General features: G+C 41.3%; 2 protein-coding genes across 3 annotated transcripts; both read left to right on the forward strand.

Annotated features, from left to right (window-relative positions):
• The first annotated feature begins 186 nt into the window (after positions 1–186).
• Positions 187–11,697, forward strand: rap2c (RAP2C, member of RAS oncogene family). The gene is made up of 3 exons (XM_061786539.1): positions 187–1,236; positions 2,572–2,857; positions 9,138–11,697. Exons 1-2 carry the CDS (start codon positions 964–966, stop codon positions 2,848–2,850), a joined length of 552 nt encoding a protein of 183 aa, XP_061642523.1. The 5' UTR covers positions 187–963; the 3' UTR covers positions 2,851–2,857; positions 9,138–11,697.
• Positions 11,698–12,313: 616 nt separating this feature from the next.
• zgc:92907 (uncharacterized protein LOC436733 homolog) lies at positions 12,314–19,700 on the forward strand. Of its 2 annotated transcripts, none has more exons than XM_061786541.1 (4): positions 12,314–12,461; positions 15,031–15,193; positions 17,437–17,575; positions 18,950–19,700. In XM_061786541.1, exons 1-4 carry the CDS (start codon positions 12,438–12,440, stop codon positions 19,059–19,061), a joined length of 438 nt encoding a protein of 145 aa, XP_061642525.1. In that variant the 5' UTR covers positions 12,314–12,437; the 3' UTR covers positions 19,062–19,700. The 2 variants fall into 2 exon arrangements, with proteins under 2 accessions (XP_061642525.1, XP_061642524.1); XM_061786540.1 differs by lacking the exon at positions 12,314–12,461 and adding an exon at positions 13,329–13,534.
• The last annotated feature ends 212 nt before the right edge of the window (positions 19,701–19,912 follow it).

Here is a 19,912-nt window from a genome sequence, read left to right on the forward strand (position 1 = left end):
ATTACATATGACGATTTTAAAATTCAGTAGAGATGTTGGTAAGAATCATGGAAGCTGACGCAAATGATTTGCTTTCGTGGGCCGCATCAAATGATTTGGCGGCCCCAGATCTGGCCCCCGAGCCTTGAGTTTGAAGTATAAAACTGCTAAAAGAATCATAATAATAATAAAATAAAATAAATAAATCAAAAAGATCCTTAAGCGTCGCTGTGAGAGTAAAAGCTTGTTCGTCTCGATGTGCCCTGCGGTTGGCTGGCGACCAGTCCAGGGTGTACCCCGCCTCCCTCCCTCGCAGAGTCAGCAGGGATAGGCTCCAGCTCACCCGCCGACCTAATGAGGATAAACGCTGTAGAAAATGGATGGATTTCTGATGTAAACCCGGTGTGTCGTCGAGTGACTCCTGGAGCCGCCGTGTTAGCTCCCCGGTCCTGATCCGCTGGCTGGCTGCGCGTCGGTAGCACACACGGAGTCCGTCCAAAGGTGGAAGCCAGGCAGCCCCGGAAACAGAAGCAGGCCCCGGCCGTTCGGACGGATACACCAGGGCAAGGGACACCGCCGGCCCGCTGTTTGTGTCCGAATTGGAACGGCTAAATAGAATGTGGTACACGGCGTGTGTCACTCGACGATACGTTCCCCGACAGCGCCTCTTCTTAACCGGGTCGGACCCTTGAGCAGCTCGGGTATGGGACCACGAAGATTTAGCCACCGTCGAGCTAGCTAACAGGCGGAGTGGAGTGGACGGATAGCAACTTTTTTTCTTACTCGCAGAGTTTTTCTTAACCTAAACCGGGGACAATTATGAGTGCTCGAATAGTTAATGTGAGCGAATAGACGTCGTTTTTATCGTTGTCTCGGCCTCGCTTTGGAGAAAGGAGAGGAAAAAAAGGCCTGTTAAATGTTTCGAGGAGCCGCGAAGCTAATCCGTTAGCCGCTCTAAATTCGCTCCTCGTCCGTCCACCACAAATGAAGGAGTACAAAGTGGTCGTGCTGGGCAGCGGCGGCGTCGGCAAGTCGGCGCTGACCGTCCAGTTCGTCACCGGCACCTTCATCGAGAAGTACGACCCCACCATCGAGGACTTTTACAGGAAGGAGATCGAGGTGGACTCGTCGCCGTCTGTGCTGGAGATCCTGGACACAGCGGGCACCGAGCAGTTCGCCTCCATGAGAGACTTGTACATCAAGAACGGCCAGGGATTCATCCTGGTCTACAGCTTGGTTAACCAGCAATCTTTCCAGGTAAGTACAAACAACTTTTGTACGACAACTTACCTTCAGTTTAAGTCAGATACGGTGAGACCGCTGTTAATCATGAGGGATACGTTCCAGGCCCACCCCGTGTGCGATATAGAGAGACTATAGAAACATGTAGTAATTGACACGGTAGAGCTACCCATCAGAAGTACTAAATTGCCACAACAAATGAAAAGTACATCAGTATGTTAACGCATTTTTATTTGAACCATTATGAATTTGACTATAGAGTGAACCTCCGTTTATTGTGGGGGATGCATTCCAGACCCACCCAGAGGTGAAATGCGTGATACAAAGAGACCATAGAAAAACTCAAGTCGTTTTATCTCCCTCACATGTTTTTAAACACGTTTAATAAAACGAACATTAAAATGTAATTTACAACAAACAGTTAAAATGCACTTAGACTTATTAAAACACACTTCTAAAAGTTTTTCCTAGCGCCTGTTCTCGCTCTTTTGCTGTCAAGAAATGGGAGGGTAATGTATAACATCATTTTGAAGAAATGAAAAGACTGGTAAAATTCCAAAATAAGAGGTAAAGCGTGCTTGCTTCAGGCTGTCTATTTGTCACTCCCTGTTGAAGTTTACTGTAGAACTGACACAAACCCCCACTTATTCATTTTTTTATTATTTTTTTTAAATCCAACCCCCCGCATATTTGTTCTTTTGCCAGATTTTTTTCCCCCATGGCACTCAAAATAGGATTTAGGAAGCGCTTTGTATTGTGGGTTGTGTCCAACATTTTGGGGGCTAAGAAAATGTAAAAACAGGCTTTGCCGTCGCGTGACATCGTCACGTTGTGAACGACGTGTTTAAAATGTGAGAAAGAAGAGAATTTAAAGAGGAAAAACTAGATCACTGGAGGCTGCACCGTGCAAAAATACACATTTTAAATGGTTTGGATATCCAAACCATGGCTGGCTGACTAGGTTGCGGACAAATACAAATGAAGCACTGCTCATATGTAGCAGTGCCCGCATTTTAAATGTAAAAAATTGCCGACGATCAGGATTATTTAATCAGCCAAAATCACGATCACAATTAAAATTCGATTGTTTTCTTTAAAAACCCGTCAAAATCAATCACTTTAAACTTTACGATATACTGGGGGCTGGAACAATGAACAGCGATAAAGTTTACATTTACGAAAGTTTAAGATTTCAATTTTGGGGGGCTTCGGGGTCAGTTACAGTTTTTCACTGTTTGCTGTACTAATATGTTCATGTTTGTTCTACCATTTGGCTACATTTTGCTCATTTGTATTATAAATAGATTATTTTTTTTTTTACCCCATTCATTTTATTCCCTCTTCCTTCAGGACATTCGACCCATGCGAGACCAAATAGTCAGAGTGAAGCGCTTTGAGAAGGTGCCGCTAATCCTGGTGGGCAATAAGGTGGACCTGGAGTCAGAGCGTGAGGTTGCGGGCTCGGATGGCCGGGCCCTGGCTCAGGAGTGGGGCTGCCCCTTCATCGAGACCTCGGCCAAGAGCAAGACAATGGTGGATGAGCTGTTCGCTGAGATCGTGCGGCAGATGAACTATTCCACACTGCCGGAGAAGCAGGAGCAGTGCTGCACTGCCTGCGTGGTACAGTGACCAAGAGGTACGGATAATTTGCTGAGCACGAATACATCCCCACAGCTTGATGGAGGAGTGGTTAGCACTCACAGTTATGAGGATCGGGGTCCCAGTCTCGGCTTCAATCTTCCTATGGGAAGTTTGGATGTTCTCCCCATGCATGTGTGGGTTACTCTAGCTTCCTCCTAGGGCTGCACAAATATAGCTAAAATAATAATCACAACTTTTTTTGTCAATATTGTAATCAAGATTATTCCTCATGTTAAGTAAAAATATTAATTTGTATTGCACTACTTTTTAACAAACAATATGCAAGAATCTCGTGTTATGTGAGTCCCTCATCTGAGACACACAAAAATGAGCAGGGACGCATAAATTAAAATGAGGCTGCGTCCGAGGACGCAACGCTATGGGTTAAAGTATACCAGTGTAGTGCTGGAATTTTTTTTAAAATTTATTTATTTTAATTTGACAAGACAGGGCTGTAGAGTGCGACTAATTTGGTCGCCTATGCAACCTACCTTCAGAATGATAACGCTAGAAATAAAGAGAGGGTCCACATGTACGCTCACCCATTTGAGTAAGCAATGCAGACACATGAAACCTATATTGTCTCTAAACCAATCGGAAATAGTGAAGGGCAGGACAGGACCATCCCACCTTCCCTCTGATTGGCCGTATTTAAGCGTACGTGCGCACGCTCGTGCGTGCTTCTCAAAAGCAGGCACTAGCGTAGTAAGCGTCCTCAAAACTAAGTTTTCTGACAGCGAGCCGGTAGCTGCACAGTTACAGAAAGTTGAGCGGCATAAATAGGATTCGTTCCAAAGTTCCATCGTCACCGCGACGATGTGGGAACATTTTGGATTCAAGATAGATGAACGCGGCCATCCCGCTAACACCAACGAGCTGGTATGTCGAGTTTGTTTGAAGTCGCAACGACGACAACACAAATACAAATCTCAAAGTGACAAAATCGCTTTTAAAACAACCATCCCACCAAATTTCTTCAGATGGGAAAAAAAACATGATGGGACATTTCCTGTATCCCATCAGCTTGCAGTTATGGAACCCTTTGCCCAACAATGCAAATAGAAACATGACAGCGTATGTGGTGCACGTGTGGTCACCTTATATACGGCATAGCGGACTCACTATTGTAAGAGGTGCAGCCATTGAACATGTTGACAAAGCAGCGTTTAAATAAAGGTTGCAGACTTGAAAAGTAGTACAAATCTTGAATCAAATCAGGTTGCTTTGACTACTTTTTGTGCTGTTATTAATGTTGCTGTACTTTGAACTTTTTCTTAACCAACTGGAAACTGGATTGGTAGTATATTGCCGGTTTAGGCATTAATGCCTGTTTATACCTCTGTGCAAAATTTTTTTGTTCAGTGCAATTTTTGTGAACAGAGCCTTACTGTATCTGTATTCTGTAATGATAAGTTGCAGGGACTCATTGTTCCAGGGCTGTGACTCATTGTTTCTAGACATGTAAATCCTGGGACTCACATAGTTTTAAGTGTAAAATGATCTATGAATTTGTAACAGTGTTCAAAATGAATCTTTAAATTAGAAGAAATTATAGATCATTTAAAAAATAAATGCACCCAAAAAAAATTCTACTTTAGTAAGGGATAACTGAATAAATGCGCTATTACAAAGTGCAATCATGAATTGCAACTTAATGGAAGCAAATACAGTTAATGCATAGAAGGCCATATAACATTAGACTGCAAGCACAGACATTTCATTTGAAAATCCCCGACAATGTAGTGAATCGTCAAGGACTGTATGTCTCCGTTGTTCTGCTTGACCATTGGTCAGTCGTGCACGGTTACAAACTTGACAGTTGTAATTTCCCTCTCTTTTTACTTCTGGCATTTAAAAAAAATTTTTTTTATTACCTTACATTTTACCATCCAACAGCTTGTCTTGCAACACATTTCATTTAAATGTAGCCTGTAACACAATCCTTTTCAGTTCTTAAATAAATACAGAAATGCTTTGCTCGTTTGCATGTATTAACTCTAGAATTGCCACAGTTATCCAAGTAAGGGTTGGGAATTTAATGAGCCATTCACAGTTTACATAGTACAGGTTTGTGTGTACTTAAACTTCCATCCATCCATCCATTTTCTGAGCCGCTTCTCCTGACTAGGGTCGCGGGCGTGCTGGAGCCTATCCCAGCTGTCATCGGGCAGGAGGCGGGGTACACCCTGAACTGGTTGTAAGAGTTATACTCAGACCACTGGATTCAAAGTCCAGAGTGCTAACCATTACACCATGGAACCCAGCATGTACTTAAACTTGCGTGGCTTAATCTTGCAAGCATATGCTACTGACAGGGTTAGCCAGGTAGGCTAAGCACGGTGAAGCACGGTTGGCTCGCAGCTCAGAGTTGACCATCCATTTTGGAGTGCATAATTTGCGGTTGGCTTTAGTGTTGTCATCCGTGTTGACCTAAAAGTCATCACATGGCTGACAAGGCTGAAAAGGATATGTCAGGCTGCTAAAGTGGTATTGGTATTGGAACATTTTTACTGACATACAGTATCAGATACTACTATCAGTATCACTGCATCCATAATTGTCGATTAACTGAAAACGCTACAATTTCGGGTCTTCTTCTTTTCCCTTCGGCTTGTCCCGTGAGGGGACGCCACAGTGTGTCATCCTTTTCCATGTAAGCCTATCTCCTGCATCCTTCTCTCTAACACCAACTGCCCTCATGTCTTCCCTCATTACATCCATCAACCTTCTCTTTGGTCTTCCTCTAGCTCTCTTGCCTGGCAGCTCCATCCTCATCATCCTTCAACTAATATACTCACTATCTCTCCTCTGGATTTATCCAAACCATTGAAGTCTGCTTTCCAACCTGGTCACTCCCAAAGAGAACCTCAACATCTTCATTTCCGCCCCCTCCAGCGCTGTTTCCTGTTGTCTCTTCAGTGCCACTGTCTCTAATCCACACATCATTGCTGGCCTCACTACTGTCTTATAAACTTTGCCCTTCATCCTAGCAGAGACTCTTCTGTCGCATAACACACCTGACACCTTCCGCCACCCGTTCCAACCTGCTTGGACTTGTTTCTTCACTTCCTGACCGCACTCACCATTGCTCCGGACTGTTGACCCAAAGTCCTCCACCCTCTCTATCTCTTCTCCCTGTAGCCTCACTCTTCCCCTTCCACCCATCTCGTAACACATATATTCTGTGTTACTTCAGCTAATCTTCAATCCTCTCCTTTCCACTGCATGCCTCCACCTTTTTAACTGTTCCTCCACCTGCTCCCTGCTTTCACTGCAGATCGCAATGTCATCTGCGAACATATGGTCCATGGCGATTCCAGTCTAACTTCATCTGTCAGCCTATTCATCATTACTGCAAACAGGAAGGGGCTCAGAGCTGATCCCTAATGTAGTCCCACCTCAACCTTAAACTCCTCTGTCACACCTACAACACACCTCACCACTGTTCTGCTGCCCTTATACATGTCCTGTATTATTCTAACATACTTCTCTACCACTCCAGACTTCCGCATGCAGTACCACAGTTCCTCTCTAGGTACTCTGTCATAGGCTTTCTCTCGATCTACAAAGACACAATGTAGCTCCTTCTGACCTCTGTACTTCAACACGTCAAGCCAAATAATGCACCTGTAGTACTCTTTCTAGGCATGAAACCATACTGTTCCTTGGAAATACATCTGTCCTGAGTCTAGCCTCCACTACTCTTTCCCATAACTTCATTGTTTGGCTCCTCAACTTTATTCCTCTTTATTTGTTCTGTCTTTATTTATCTATTTATTTATTTAGTCCTATTCTTCTTTATAGCTCTGGCCTGACTAAATCTCCTTGGCCCCAAGGTGCCACAAGATGGTGCTAAAGCAATATTTATATTTTAGACATGGCTATTTCGTGAATGCTAAACTGTGAATATGTGGGAATTCACTTTATACGGATGGTCCCCTTCCGCTATTATACTGATTCATAAACTGAGTAGAAAGTTGAAAATTGGATGACTGTGTGGTGTTGCAATGCAACATCTTGTGTATGACTGACAAGAGATTTAGTGAAAAGGATGAGTGGGTGGTGACATTTAAGATGGATGTTTTAAAGGGGCCAGCCATAAATGATGCAAATTTGCGGTTAGAGCTAAAGAACAAGGCAGATGGTACAAAGAGGAAAATGCCACATCCTGAATCAGAATTTATGTTCCACAACAGGAAGTTAGCATGACATTATCACAGAGCAGTGGCCATCTGTTTTCTGAAACCAAAGCGCAACGACTTTCAATTTCAATACAGTGGAACCCCAGGTTACGAACAACCTATTTTACGACGTCCAATATTTTCGTAGAAAAATTACCTCTATTTACGTACTATTTTCCATTTACAAATGGTCTTGGTGTGGCTGAACAGAAGGATCGATGTTGTGCTTTTTCTTGTGCTGTGTAGCGATCTTTGACTCAATGCATAATGCATTGCTGTAAGCTGAAAACTAGGTGTCTGTTCCGCGGCTAATGTCTGGTACATGCACAAGGATTTTTCAAATCTTTAAGATTATTTATCTGTGACAGACCCCACACATAAAGATAAAAGATCTGGCAATTAACAGTTTTGGTCATATTGTGTGCAGTGTGCTCCGACAATATCAACACAGGACACCACCGCCGAACTTGAAATCTCACGTGATCTCACAAAACGGAAGAAAAGAGAAACATTTCTGGTGTTGCACCAATGTTTGAAAAATACTTCTAATAAATACAAATTATACTTTTAAAGTCCCCTGCCAAGAGACTACGAATGTAAATTAGCTTTATGCTAACTACGGCACATATACACAAAAATTGCACTGGTGGTCATTAATGTGCATTGTCCCTTTTAAATAATTCAAACAAAAAAGTGCAAAATATCAATGTTCAATTCAGTGTTGTTTTTTTTACTGTCGGTATATGGTGGGAACATTGCTTTCTTGACGTGCGGCAAAACACTTGAACTTCTTGATGCAACTGGGGTTCTTCAGTTTTATTGACAATCGCTGGTCCTGCTTTGCATGTCTTTGCCTCTGAGGGGCAGTGTGATACACGCAACGAGAAACACATTTGCAGTAACAAGGAAAGTCGGAGAAGTTTTATTATAACTCGTTTTTCTCAGAGTTTGAACGATATACGCCAGAGAGTTATATTGCCTGTTTGTATGTGTTTATACAGCATTTGTGTACCAATAATTAAAATTTTGAGAGTACCACGAGTTCAATGCTAATTTTAGTTAGCTTGTCAGTTGTGTTTTTCATTCATTGTATGTTAGCTTTGAGCTAGCGATTTTTGTGAACAAAACGACGAAAGAAATGAAGGCAGTGATGTATTTGAGTATTTAATAGGTATAATTCTTTTGTTATGCGAGTTTAGTTTTACAGTGAACTTAAACTGGAGTGTTAATAAATGACTCTAAGCAAGCAACATCCACTCTTACTCCACATTACTATGCTAGCACCTGAGCAACCTGTTGTTGTGATCATTTGGGCTCTGCCTGCAGTCCGGGCGCTGCTGGATAGAAGTGCTAGGCGGAAGTTCCGTCCACGCACATTTACCCAATCACAGATGCGAGCAGTAGCCATAGTTTTTTAAATGAACGAGCAGAGAAGTGCAATGGACGATGTGAACTTTTTCTAAACAAGTAAACAAAAGGCTAAACAGTCAGAATGGCTCCTAAGAAAAGGGAAACTGTTAAAGGGGAAAAAATGCATATTCTTTATCCTCTGTGAAGAACGCATATTACTGCTGCCTACTGAGGAGTGACCATTGATGTATATCCGTATGTCTCTATTATCCTGCCCTCAGGTGGTCAAGCTGCGCACACCAGAAGGAGCAGCACAATAGCCATTGAATTGAAGGAAAAAAGTGGCAAAAACAGTTTTTCTTTGAATTCTATTGATGTCCTTACTTTATGGTTTTATAAAGTACAGTTTTACAGAGTACTGTTTTTATTATTAAAAAAACATTAGTACAATTTTTTGGGGGGGAGGCTGCTACGGATTAATGGCATTTCCATTGATTCCAATGGGTGAAGATGATGTAGGATACAAGTGTTTTGAGTCACAGGATCAACTCGAATCTCAGGGCATCACTGTGCATGTACTGTAAAAAGTGTTTTAACAAGTTTACATGTGTTTAAAACGTGTGAGAGCGGTAAAACCTTTTTTCATTTTTATTTATTTATATGGTCTTTCTATGGCATGGATTTTCACATATCGTGGGCAGCCTGTTTGTACTAAGATGTTGTTTGTTTTTGTCCACTTTCCAGATGCAGCGTTTGTCTGGATCAACAGGAGGGTGGGGGGTGGAGACAATTTGAGACCATCCCCACCACACAACATGGCTGCCCTGCTAACGTGGAAGGTTCTTGAGCGTCTTAACGCATCTGAAAGCTGATATGTCGCTCTTATTTTTTATATCCTTACTGTTAACGGGATGTTTCTAATGCCACTTTAAGAGTCTTGAAAGGGACAGGAAGAGACTTGACACGGAGGAAAGTACTCTTGAATTTCATTCGTCCGTCCCCCCCCACCCTCGTTTTAGTGAGATGTCTCCCTCAAGTGTAAGAAACAACACAAGTGTTTGTGAGGATGCAGCTCCTTTTTATAGCTGCTTTAATCACAGTTATATACTTTAGTATGACTTGTATTACGTCACTATGAAAAGCCGTTGGGGCATTTATTCCAACGCCTTGATATCCATCTTAAGGTCCGTGTGCTAGTACAATCTTTATCCTCACTACTAAGATAATTTAGCACACTAGTAGAAGAACTAGGGTGCATTATTAAAACAACCAGTGTTGTACCTGAACAAGTTCAGTGAATGAAAGTTCATTAACTCGTTTATACTTTTGGCAAACATGAACTGAACGTAGTGTGTTTTTCTGCTTGATGGACGTTTTTGAGAACGCGGTCAAACTGGCGTCTCTTAACGGTTTTTGAACGGCAGTTAATTTTTATTTCATAGTGCCAGTTTCCCTTAAGCAGCGCAGCATTACAGGCTTTATAGTAGTGATGAAATGTACAGACCAATTTACATGCAAGTTAAGCCATCACACGTCACATGACTCAGCCAATGAAATCTGCATTTCAGGCAGTGATCCCAGACTGCACGCAAAGTTCAGAAAATGACAGATAAAGGAAGAGAACATATGGAACAAATGCCCCCCACCCCCCCAAAAATAAAAAATAAAATAAAATGGAACGGCCAGTTCAGGTGTACCCCGCCTCTTGCCCGAAGATAGCTGGGATGGGCTCCAGCACGCCTGCGACCCTAGTGAGGATAAGCGGAACAGAAGATGAATGGAACGGCCAGTCATTTTTAGTAAGAGCACTTATTAAAAGCAAACATAACCTCTAAAACTGTTCAATTAAGTTTGTTGTCGAAATGTAAAACTAAAAAGGGGAAAATCTGTTTTTTCGTTAAAAAATTTTTGAAGTGGGCTATGAAGTACTTCGTTTTTGGAGTGGTGAACTTGTTTCGAAAAATTTTAACTTTGAACTGAAGTAGTTCAAATAGAATTTGTGAACTGAACTTTCCCAACATTGAGAACAACTGTCTTGCTACTTTTCAATTTTCCTGTACACGAGTAGCACAACCTTGGCCAATTAGTAGGACAACGACATGTTATTCGTAAGGAAAAACTGTGTGCTAGTTGAAATCTGCATGCTACTGGAACTACTAGTGAAGCACTAACTCGTAGAATTTTGTCACTGGTAATACTAGTAGCATGTATTTATGTATGTACAGTAGTTGGCCTGTTTTTTGTTGTTTTTTTTACAACTAGTGCCACTTTTGGCCAACTAGTATGCAACTAAACCTTACTAGTAAACTACTGTGCTGCACTAGTAACAATCTAGGCCCAGTGGAAGGTAGTAATGGAAAAAACATTACTATTAAAAGTTGTTTGACAAAAAAAAAAAAGTATTGGGGAAAACATTGGTAAGGCAATTGTTCTCCTAGTGTGCTTAATTGCCTTAGTCGTGAGGGCAAAGAGTGTACTAGTACATGAACATTAAGATGGATATAATGGATATCAAATAAATGTTCAAAAAGGGTTTCCATACATCACTGTTTTTTGGAGTTTGAACAAGTATTTCATATTATGGAAACATTTTAATTTTAATTTTAAGCATGCACACTTAAGTTGTTCTTCCAGTACACTGCTCATTTTATTTTGGGACTTTTTTCTTTTTTTTTTTTTTCTTTTTCTTTTTTTTTTTGGTCGTTTCAGGAAATGTTGACAGGACGTTTGACAGTATGGAACAAACTTATTTTTTTCTTTTTTGCAGTAAAGGCCATTGTTAAATCTTCAAATCTGCATGCTCAAAATTGAAAATGTTTTATGCAGTCTTTTTGAGATGATTAAAAAAAGAGCCATGTTCCTGTATTAAAGCTTGAATTCTACGGCGCCTCGGATACACAAGCGCACGGATCACGTCGACGACCATCTTCCTCGTTCGCTTTTCTCCCAACGTCTCTGAGGCGGGAGATGGATTGCGGAAGGACCAAAGCAAGCACACACTTCTCCATGCAGATTTTGTTTTCATCATTTAAACATGGGGATTTTTGTTGTTGTTGTTCATTCAATAACTCCAGCTGCAACATGTTAAGCAGATTTAACGTTGCTTTCTGTATTCTTTTTTTGTTTTAAATAGTATATTTATTAAAAACTAACGATGTGTGTAGCCAGTTTTAAACATTTAATTTTATACTAGTTTTCTGCTTTGGTGACATCAGGCTACAAGCTATATTGTGTTTTTTTGTTTGTTTGTTTTTTAACTAGGCTGAGAATTTAACAGAGCCTTAAAAAAATCATTTCTGGTGTATCCCAGTGTCTTGCTTCTTTTCCCACTAACAGACATTTTCATTTGGTAATAAATGCATTATACAGTCTGCGTACATCCTCAAACAGTAACAGTGACATACAGTTCAAATAACTCAAAACAGGGCAGCACGGTGACTTGTGGTTTGGACAGCAAGCTCGTAGTTAAGAGGTGCTGGGTTAAAATCTAGGCTCAGGCCTTCCTTCCCAGGGTGTACGGGACTGACGAGTGAGAATTTAGCGCACTAGTAGAACGACTGGGTCTTGCTAGTGCAGTTTTTTTATTTATGTTTTTTAACCACTGCCAGTACTGCTTTTGACCTACTAGTATACAATTAAACCTCACTGTATATTTGCGGCGGCACGACTGGTTAGAGCGTCTGCCTCACAGTTCTGAGGACCGGGGTTCAATCCCCGGCCCTGCCTGTGTGGAGTTTGCATGTTCTACCCGTGCGTGCGTGGGTTTTCTCCTGGCACTCCGGTTTCCTCCCACATCCAAAAAATCTACACGGTAGGTTAATTGAATACTCTAAATTGCCCGTAGGTGTGAATGTGAGTGCGAATGGCTGTTTGTTTATATATGCCCTGCGATTGGGTGGCAACCAGTTCAGGGTGTACCCCGCCTCCTGCCAGAAGATAGCTGGGATAGGCTCCAGCACTCCCGTGACCCTTGTGAGGATAAGCGGCTCAGAAAACGGATGGATGGATGTATACTCTCAGCACTAGTAACACTACTAGGCTGACATGCTTACAAATGTCCAGTGGGAGGTCAGTGTATTTATATGCTCTTTATTTTCATAGCAGGACAACTTTGACATTCTAGTAGTTTAACCACGTTACTAGTGAGGCACATCTTCACTAATACTACTGGTGATGTGCCAGATGTTAATTAGCAGAATTTTATGCCACTAGCAGCATGCAGGTCGTTAACTCGTGCAGTTTTACCTCACTAGTAATATATAAGTTGTCCTACTATGACAAAGTTAGCCTACAGGTGAGGACGAAGTGTACTACTACACATGACCCCTACCTTAAGCTGACTATCATTGGTATCGAATTATTAAAAGCTATTTGAGCATTTATTCAATATACTTGAAACAGGCTACGAGTGAGTGACACGTACCTACTAGTTTGAGCCTCGTAGTGTTACTCATGCAGCACAGTAGTTTACTAGTAAAGTGTATTTGCATACTCCAAGTACGCCAATAAAGACACTTGTAGTGGAAATAATGTTACTATTAAAATGGTATTTCTACTCGATGGCCCTAGTTGTTCTACTAGTGTGCTGAATTGTATTACTAGTGAGGACAAAGAGCATAGGCACGAGTATTTGGACCTTGAACTGGTGCGTGACATGCTTACTAGTGTTACTAATACAGCACAGTAGTTTATGAGTAAGGTTTAAATGTATACAAGTAGGCTCAAAGTGGCACTTATAGTAGAATACATTTTACGAGTAAGACACGTTTGTTATAGTCCATCCTAAGTGTTCTACTAGTGCACTGAATTGTCTTACTAGTGAGGACAAAAAGTTTACTATTAAGCTGGATAGCAAGCATATTGAATAAATGCAAAATGTTGCAGTTCCACCTCCGACCGTAAGAGGCACCACATTATTTTCATAGCAGTGCTGTGACGCCACCCGGAATATCCGGAAGTGCCTGTCAGAGTCTGTGGTGCGATGTCTGCTTCGGTGATACTGTTGACAGCTTAAAGTACTTAGAAAAAGTGTTGAAATTATAACATAAGTGTGAGCAGCGATGAAGACCGTGTTTGTCACTGTGGGCACAACGAGCTTTGACGACCTCATTGAGGAAATTACGTCCGCCGAGGCTGTTAAGGTGAGTTAAAGTCGCTTGTAGACCAAATAACTGCAGCGCAAATCAACTTTTCTTACCACTAGGCCTGGCGGCATGGTGTCCGACTGGTTAGAACGTCAGCCTCACAGTTCTGAGGATCGGGGTTCAATCCCCTGCCCCGCCTGTGTGGAGTTTGCATGTTCTCCCCGTCCCTGCGTGGGTTTTCTCCGGGCACTCCGGTTTCCTCCCACATCCCAAAAACATGACTCTAAATTGTCCGTAGGTGTGAATGTGTTTGTTTATATGTGCCCTGCGATTGGCTGGCAACCAGTTCAGGGTGTAACCCGCCTCCTGTCCGGTGATAGCTGGCATAGGCTCCAGCACGCCCGCGACCCTAGTGAGGAGAAGCAGCTCAGAAAATGGATGGATGGATGTAATGAAATGACTTCACACACACCGAAACTTTAGAGCATGATTCGACAGAACGCTGGTACAACCACTAGCTTGCTAGGCTACATAACCTTTTGTTGCCTGCTTGCGAGCCGTGTCATATTTAAAGTATGTGAACATACCTCAAGCAAGCCTTAAGTGAACGTATTCTCTCAAGCACCAGTGAGCACCAGTTTTTCCCCATTTTGTTCTCATAATACATGCGTAGCGATGTCGTTTGAGTTGACAAGATAAAGCCCAGTGATTTTAAAAGATGAAATGCAGTGGTATCGGAATACAAGATTTTATTGCAGTAGTCTGACATAGTGCAATCGTGAAAGACCAAATTTGTCTTGTAGTCTGATGCACACATTACGTGTTGTCTGTCTCAGACGTGTTGTCTGTCCCACACCGCCGACATGTTTTTTTAAATAACTTTATTGGTTGTCAGATATTTACAGTACTATGTCAAAAGACATGCGACAAGGCTAAAAATAAACTAGCTTTTCAAATGTACTGTACACGATGGCGACACGGAGTAAATGTCTTTTGCGGAGCTGATCAATGACGTCATTGATCGGATCGGCGAGTTATGACATTTCAGCCGATCAGCATAAGATGCTAATTATCGTCTGATACCGATCAGGCCGATCAGATCGGTGTAAAGTCTATGGAAAACACACTACCAACGTCACTGTTCTCACTGGGTCGTCAGGTATGTTTATCACCGCTCATATTTTTGATTGATTGTACATTGCAAAAAATGAAACATCAAACCGGTAACGTTTCGTGTCTGGCAATACTCCATCATGAATAACTTGGTCATACTAGCAATGTAGCAGCCTTGGCGTGCCGTGCACGGTAACGTTAGTGATCTGGGGGCGTTTCTTTGGGCAGAGACGTGAAGGGGCAGGGAGTGAAGTGAAGCTGCATTTCAAATCTTCTCAGCAGTTTGAAAACTCTTCCCTTCAATATGCCACAAGGTAGCGCCAAATCAGTCATTTTACAGTAAAAATGGCTTTAGCGAATTTGCTAATGCCAATGTGCTACTATATGGTGGTTCCTTGTTTTCCAAATGATTAAACCAGGGTTTATTATTATGTCACCAGGCATTAAATCATCGTGGCTATGAGCGTTTGGTTCTCCAGGTGGGAAGAGGATCAGTTCTCCCGGATCCTGAAAACTTTCCACATGTCAACCTGGAGGTTTTTCGCTTCAAAGACTCCATAGCGAAGGACATGGAGCAGGCAGACCTCATCATCAGCCATGCGGGCAAGTACACACTTATGCTCATTTTCTGTCCAAAATAGTTTTACCCAGAGAGTTGCACACAGAATTCCAAATTTGCAGCGACTAATGTAGGTCTGTAGACAACCGCCATCAGGGGGCCTTAAGCAAAATTTGAGTTTGGGGCCCTCTAGTTCTGCCAATAATACTGGTCATTAATTGTTATAATTACCCTTGAAGGGTAATAAGGAGTCAGAATCAGAATCATCTCTATTTGCCAAGTATGTCCAAAAAACACACAAGCAATTTGTCTCCGGTAGTTGGAGCCGCTCTAGTACGACAACAGACAGTCAATTGGCAGAGAACACTTTTGAGACATAAAGACATTGAGAAAAACAGTCACTGAGCAATAAAGGGTTGCTAGTTATCTGGTAATGCCGGTACAATGATTATTTATTAATTTTTTTACAATTGTCCAAAAAGAGGCTGAGTCCTCCAGCACTTAGAGCAGTTTGAATGACTAATATAGCAATAGTCCGGTGCAATGACCATTGTGCAAAGGGCGCCGAGACTTCAAGGAGTGTATGCAGTTTAAAGTCACTAGTAGCGCGATAATCTGGGACAATGTTGATTGTGGAAATGATGCAAATACTCCTCAGTCAGTGTGCAAGTGGGGCAGATGCTACTCTGGCATGAGTGGCCAGTATTGGTCAACAACAGATATGCAAATAGTGCAGCGTGGCGAGAGTACTACAGTGAGTGCACGAGTATGTATAATTGGCCCGACAGAAATGTGACAACAAACGCAAGACAAAAAAAAAGTGTAATACATTTTTTAAAATGACACAACAAATAGGGCTGGGTGATTAATCAAAGTTGAAGCGTGATTTGGATTTTGGCTTCTCAAAATCATAAAAACGTTATAATCGAAGAAAAACGATTAATGTGCCACTGCACCGGTTGTGTATGCAAGTTCCTGCGTTGTAAACGCATCCTGAACGCACCCTGTGTTAGTTGTAGCAAGCGTGTGAGGCATGTTCGTCTGCCCTCCCTGAGCGTTTATTGACACCCCAGTTGGAGTTTACTGTATACCTAAACAGACAACAAAAATAATTACATTGAATATTTACATACAAGTCACACGTCGTTTTAGAAATCTCCAGTTTAAGCTATCAGTCAATGGAAAACCCTATTGACGGATGCTAACATTAGCATTACAGGAGGGATTTACCTTCAAACAACGAGTATTTACACACAAATGCTATAGTAACATATACAGACAGACAATATCACAAAAATATTCACAGGCATATATTCTTCCTACTCTGTGAAAAGCGAGTTTAATAAAGTTTTATTGTGACTTTCTTCTTCTACTCTTTTTTGGCATCCTATAATATGCAAGTCCATGCTTGCATCGCACCACACTGCCCCCATGATGCCAAGGCACGTACAGCAGGAACAGCAGTTAACAGTCATGGCTTCGTATAAAAAGACACACGCTTTTTTCCCCCCTTGAGTGTCTGACATGAAATCAGACTGAAGTTTTCCTGTTTTAGGTCAGTTAAGATTACAGACGTTATTTCTATTTGCTCAAGGCCAGAATATTGAGAGAATGATTTTTTTTAAACAAATGTGTGTATGTAATAGACAATACAGTCACCCCAGTTGTCCCAATGTTTTTAGCCATGGTTGTTTATTTGTATTTATTGTTTTTTAATATCACTCAAAATAATCGTGATCATTACTCTTTCCATAATCGCCCAGCTCTAACAACAGGAGCGGACTGGGGTTGATTTACACAACATGCCAAGTGATAAAGCACCAAGTGGGATACTGAAAATCGGTACCAGCGTGATGAATCTGACTGTGATTTTGCGTATACGCTTAACTTGTGCGGAGAGTGAGAATATTCTATGAATTTATTAGTTAATAAAGCCCAATATTCTGTGGGTCTTCAAAAATCAGTCAAAACGCTGTGAAACGGCAAGCAGTACGGGGAACTTTTTGAAAACGGATGGGGGTTATTCCAGTTTATTCCTATTGATTCTCATAGAACGTTTCCAACTTTGAAAACTCAGAGCCCCTGTGGTGACCAATCCAGGGCGTACACCACCTTAGGCTCTATTTCCAACTTTACAGACCTGTCCATACTTTCTACTGTATTTTTATTTTATTTTTTTATGATCACACACTCCATTAAAACATGGGTGACAAGACATTAAATGAACACCAGAAATTGCCGGTGGACTTCTTGACACAGAGAGGAATGTGGATCTTGTTTCTTTCAGGGGCCGGAAGCTGCTTGGAGGCGCTGGGCGCCGGCAAAGCACTGCTGGTGGTGGTCAATGACAAGTTGATGGACAACCACCAACTGGAACTGGCCAGACAGCTCCACATGGACTCGCACTTGCTCTACTGCACTTGCCCGTATGTAATATAGACTAGCGAAGGAGTTCTCGAGGTGGTTCCTATTTTACAGAAAACGTTTGTCAAGTCACAATAACAAATAAATACTATTTTGTTAAAAAAAAAAAAAAGTTGTAATGTAATAAGAATAACGTTTTTTTTCAAGAAAAATTATTGCCATCTTTACAAGAACAAAGACATACGGTGGTGCCTGGAGATACGAGTTTCATTTGTGCAGTGACCATGCTTGTAACTAAAAATACTATCTCAAATCATCTTTCCCCATTGTAATAAATGTAAATGCCATTGATCAGTTCCAGCCTCCCCCCAAAAAGATTATTTTTGTAATGTGTTTTTTTAATAAGAAAAATAGCACTATATAAATTCTATTATATTGTGCTTTGTAAAAGCGTGGTATTAACAGGATTAAATAGAATTTAAAGAATTAAAAGAGTTTATCCAATATGATTAATTCATTGGGAATCCTTCTGGTGTGCATGACTTGGCCACCGGGAGCAGTATAATACAGTCATGCAGACAAACAAAGAAGAGTTTCACAACTAATGTAAAAAAGTCATTAAGCTGCAGCAATATTAGTCCTTTTTGCAGAGGATAAAGAACATATGACTGAGTATTATATTGTCAGCAGGTGTTGATGCACTGTTTGTGTTCAAATATTTGTTGCTTAAAGGGTTATAACACCACCACATAGATGATTTCTGAGGTGTTTTGCATTGTTTGTTAGGATTAAGCTAAGTAAACTTTCCTTAGACAAAGCTATGTGGTTGTTTTAAATACATAATTTGTAATTTTCTCAGTTTTATGTGTTTAGTTTGACAGTGAACTTCAACTGGAAGTGGCAATAAACAGTTTGAAGCCTCTTTTTAGAAGACTTGTTCACTTTCTGCCATACTGCTGCTTTTTGTGAAGTGAGTCAAGTTGAGTTCACTGCCACCGTACAATGCTCATATCTCAAATTTTCGCACACAAGTCAAAGCAAAAAAAATCTTTTGTTAGGTCCCTCGGATCTCAAGGCACAACTGTATTTAGTCAGGATAAAAATAGTATTTTTGAAAGAAAATACACATTTAGTTGTAAAAAGAAGAAAATGTGACTGAATTCCTGAAATAATACACTTTTTTCCCCCCCTGAAAAATGACCTCTTACTTTATTATTGGAGGAGTACAGTAATTAGTTTATCATGTTTGTTTCATTGGTCCCATATGCAGGTTTTAACTTGATGAATGATGCTGAATTATAATTTGTTGCAAATTATTTTGCGGAGCTCCAAGCTCCGGCTCACTGAACCTAAGTTTGAGAACCCCTGTACAGATTATGCAGGTTTATGAGTGTGAAGCTTAGTGAGAGTCTTGTTTTTTTGTTCTCGTCTCTCAGCACGCTGACAGAAACGCTGAGGAGCATGGACCTCTCTGTCCTTCGGCCTTTTGTGCCTGGTCAGCCACAGAAGTTTGCAAACTTTATGGACAAAGCTCTTGGACTCCAGTGAAACTGACCTAACCGTGGGACTAATTTATATAATGATCCCCCCACCCACACACACATACACACACACTGAGTTTCTCCACCCATGACATGTTCTGCTCGACTGTGTGAAGATCCAGAGCCACTTTCAAGGGACAGCCAGACTGTGCTGCACTGTCTGGAACACTATATTGCAGAAGCACATACAGTACATACTGTATCTAACAGGTGCGATAGTATCATGTCAAAGCCAAAAGGTAAGCATCGGTGCAGTGAGTTTTATTTGATACACACGTATCAGTATTGGCTGGCAGCGTTAGCTTCTGATAACCAGCGCATACTCGATTGCTTGTTGAAGTTGTTCTCTGGATAGTTTGATGAAAGCATGCCACAGACATTTTATTAAGACACCTGGGAACGGTTTTCAGTTGTGGAAAAAAAGAGGCGTAATATGTCTCCTTTAATAAAACACCATTATGTCTAATCTCCTATCTTCAGCAGGGAACAGGAAGTTTTATCAATGTGGTCCACCATCCTACAGTATGTATGTGTGCCAAAGTGCACTTTTCAGGATGTTTTGTCTACGCTTTGTCAAAGTCATCTCAGGCTTGTATGCTTTGTAAACCTCACTACAATAAGGCCAATAAAGAATCATGTTCATTTATCACTTTCTCCGCCTCACATATATACAGGGAACCCCCGTTTATTGTGGGGGATGTGTTCCAGACCCATCCATGTGAGGTAAAAATCTGCAATTATATATATATATAGAGAGAGAGAGAGAGAGAGAGAGAGAGAGAGAGAGCACCTGCTCTCACTGTCAAGTAATGAGAGACTAACGTTTAACAACACTTTGAGGAAACAAAAAGACTTGCA

Source organism: Phyllopteryx taeniolatus, chromosome 10, assembly GCF_024500385.1.
Source record: "Phyllopteryx taeniolatus isolate TA_2022b chromosome 10, UOR_Ptae_1.2, whole genome shotgun sequence".
NCBI lineage: Eukaryota > Metazoa > Chordata > Actinopteri > Syngnathiformes > Syngnathidae > Phyllopteryx > Phyllopteryx taeniolatus.

Bases quoted from the DNA above. Each gene is read 5' to 3' on its own strand.
- rap2c (XM_061786539.1), top strand. From the start codon at position 964: ATGAAGGAGTACAAAGTGGTCGTGCTGGGCAGCGGCGGCGTCGGCAAG. The intron at 1,237-2,571 runs GTAAGTACAAAC...CTCTTCCTTCAG, and splicing joins TTAACCAGCAATCTTTCCAG to GACATTCGACCCATGCGAGA.
- zgc:92907 (XM_061786540.1), top strand. From the start codon at position 13,454: ATGAAGACCGTGTTTGTCACTGTGGGCACAACGAGCTTTGACGACCTC. The intron at 13,535-15,030 runs GTGAGTTAAAGT...TTATGTCACCAG, and splicing joins CGTCCGCCGAGGCTGTTAAG to GCATTAAATCATCGTGGCTA. The intron at 17,576-18,949 runs GTATGTAATATA...CTCGTCTCTCAG, and splicing joins TTGCTCTACTGCACTTGCCC to CACGCTGACAGAAACGCTGA.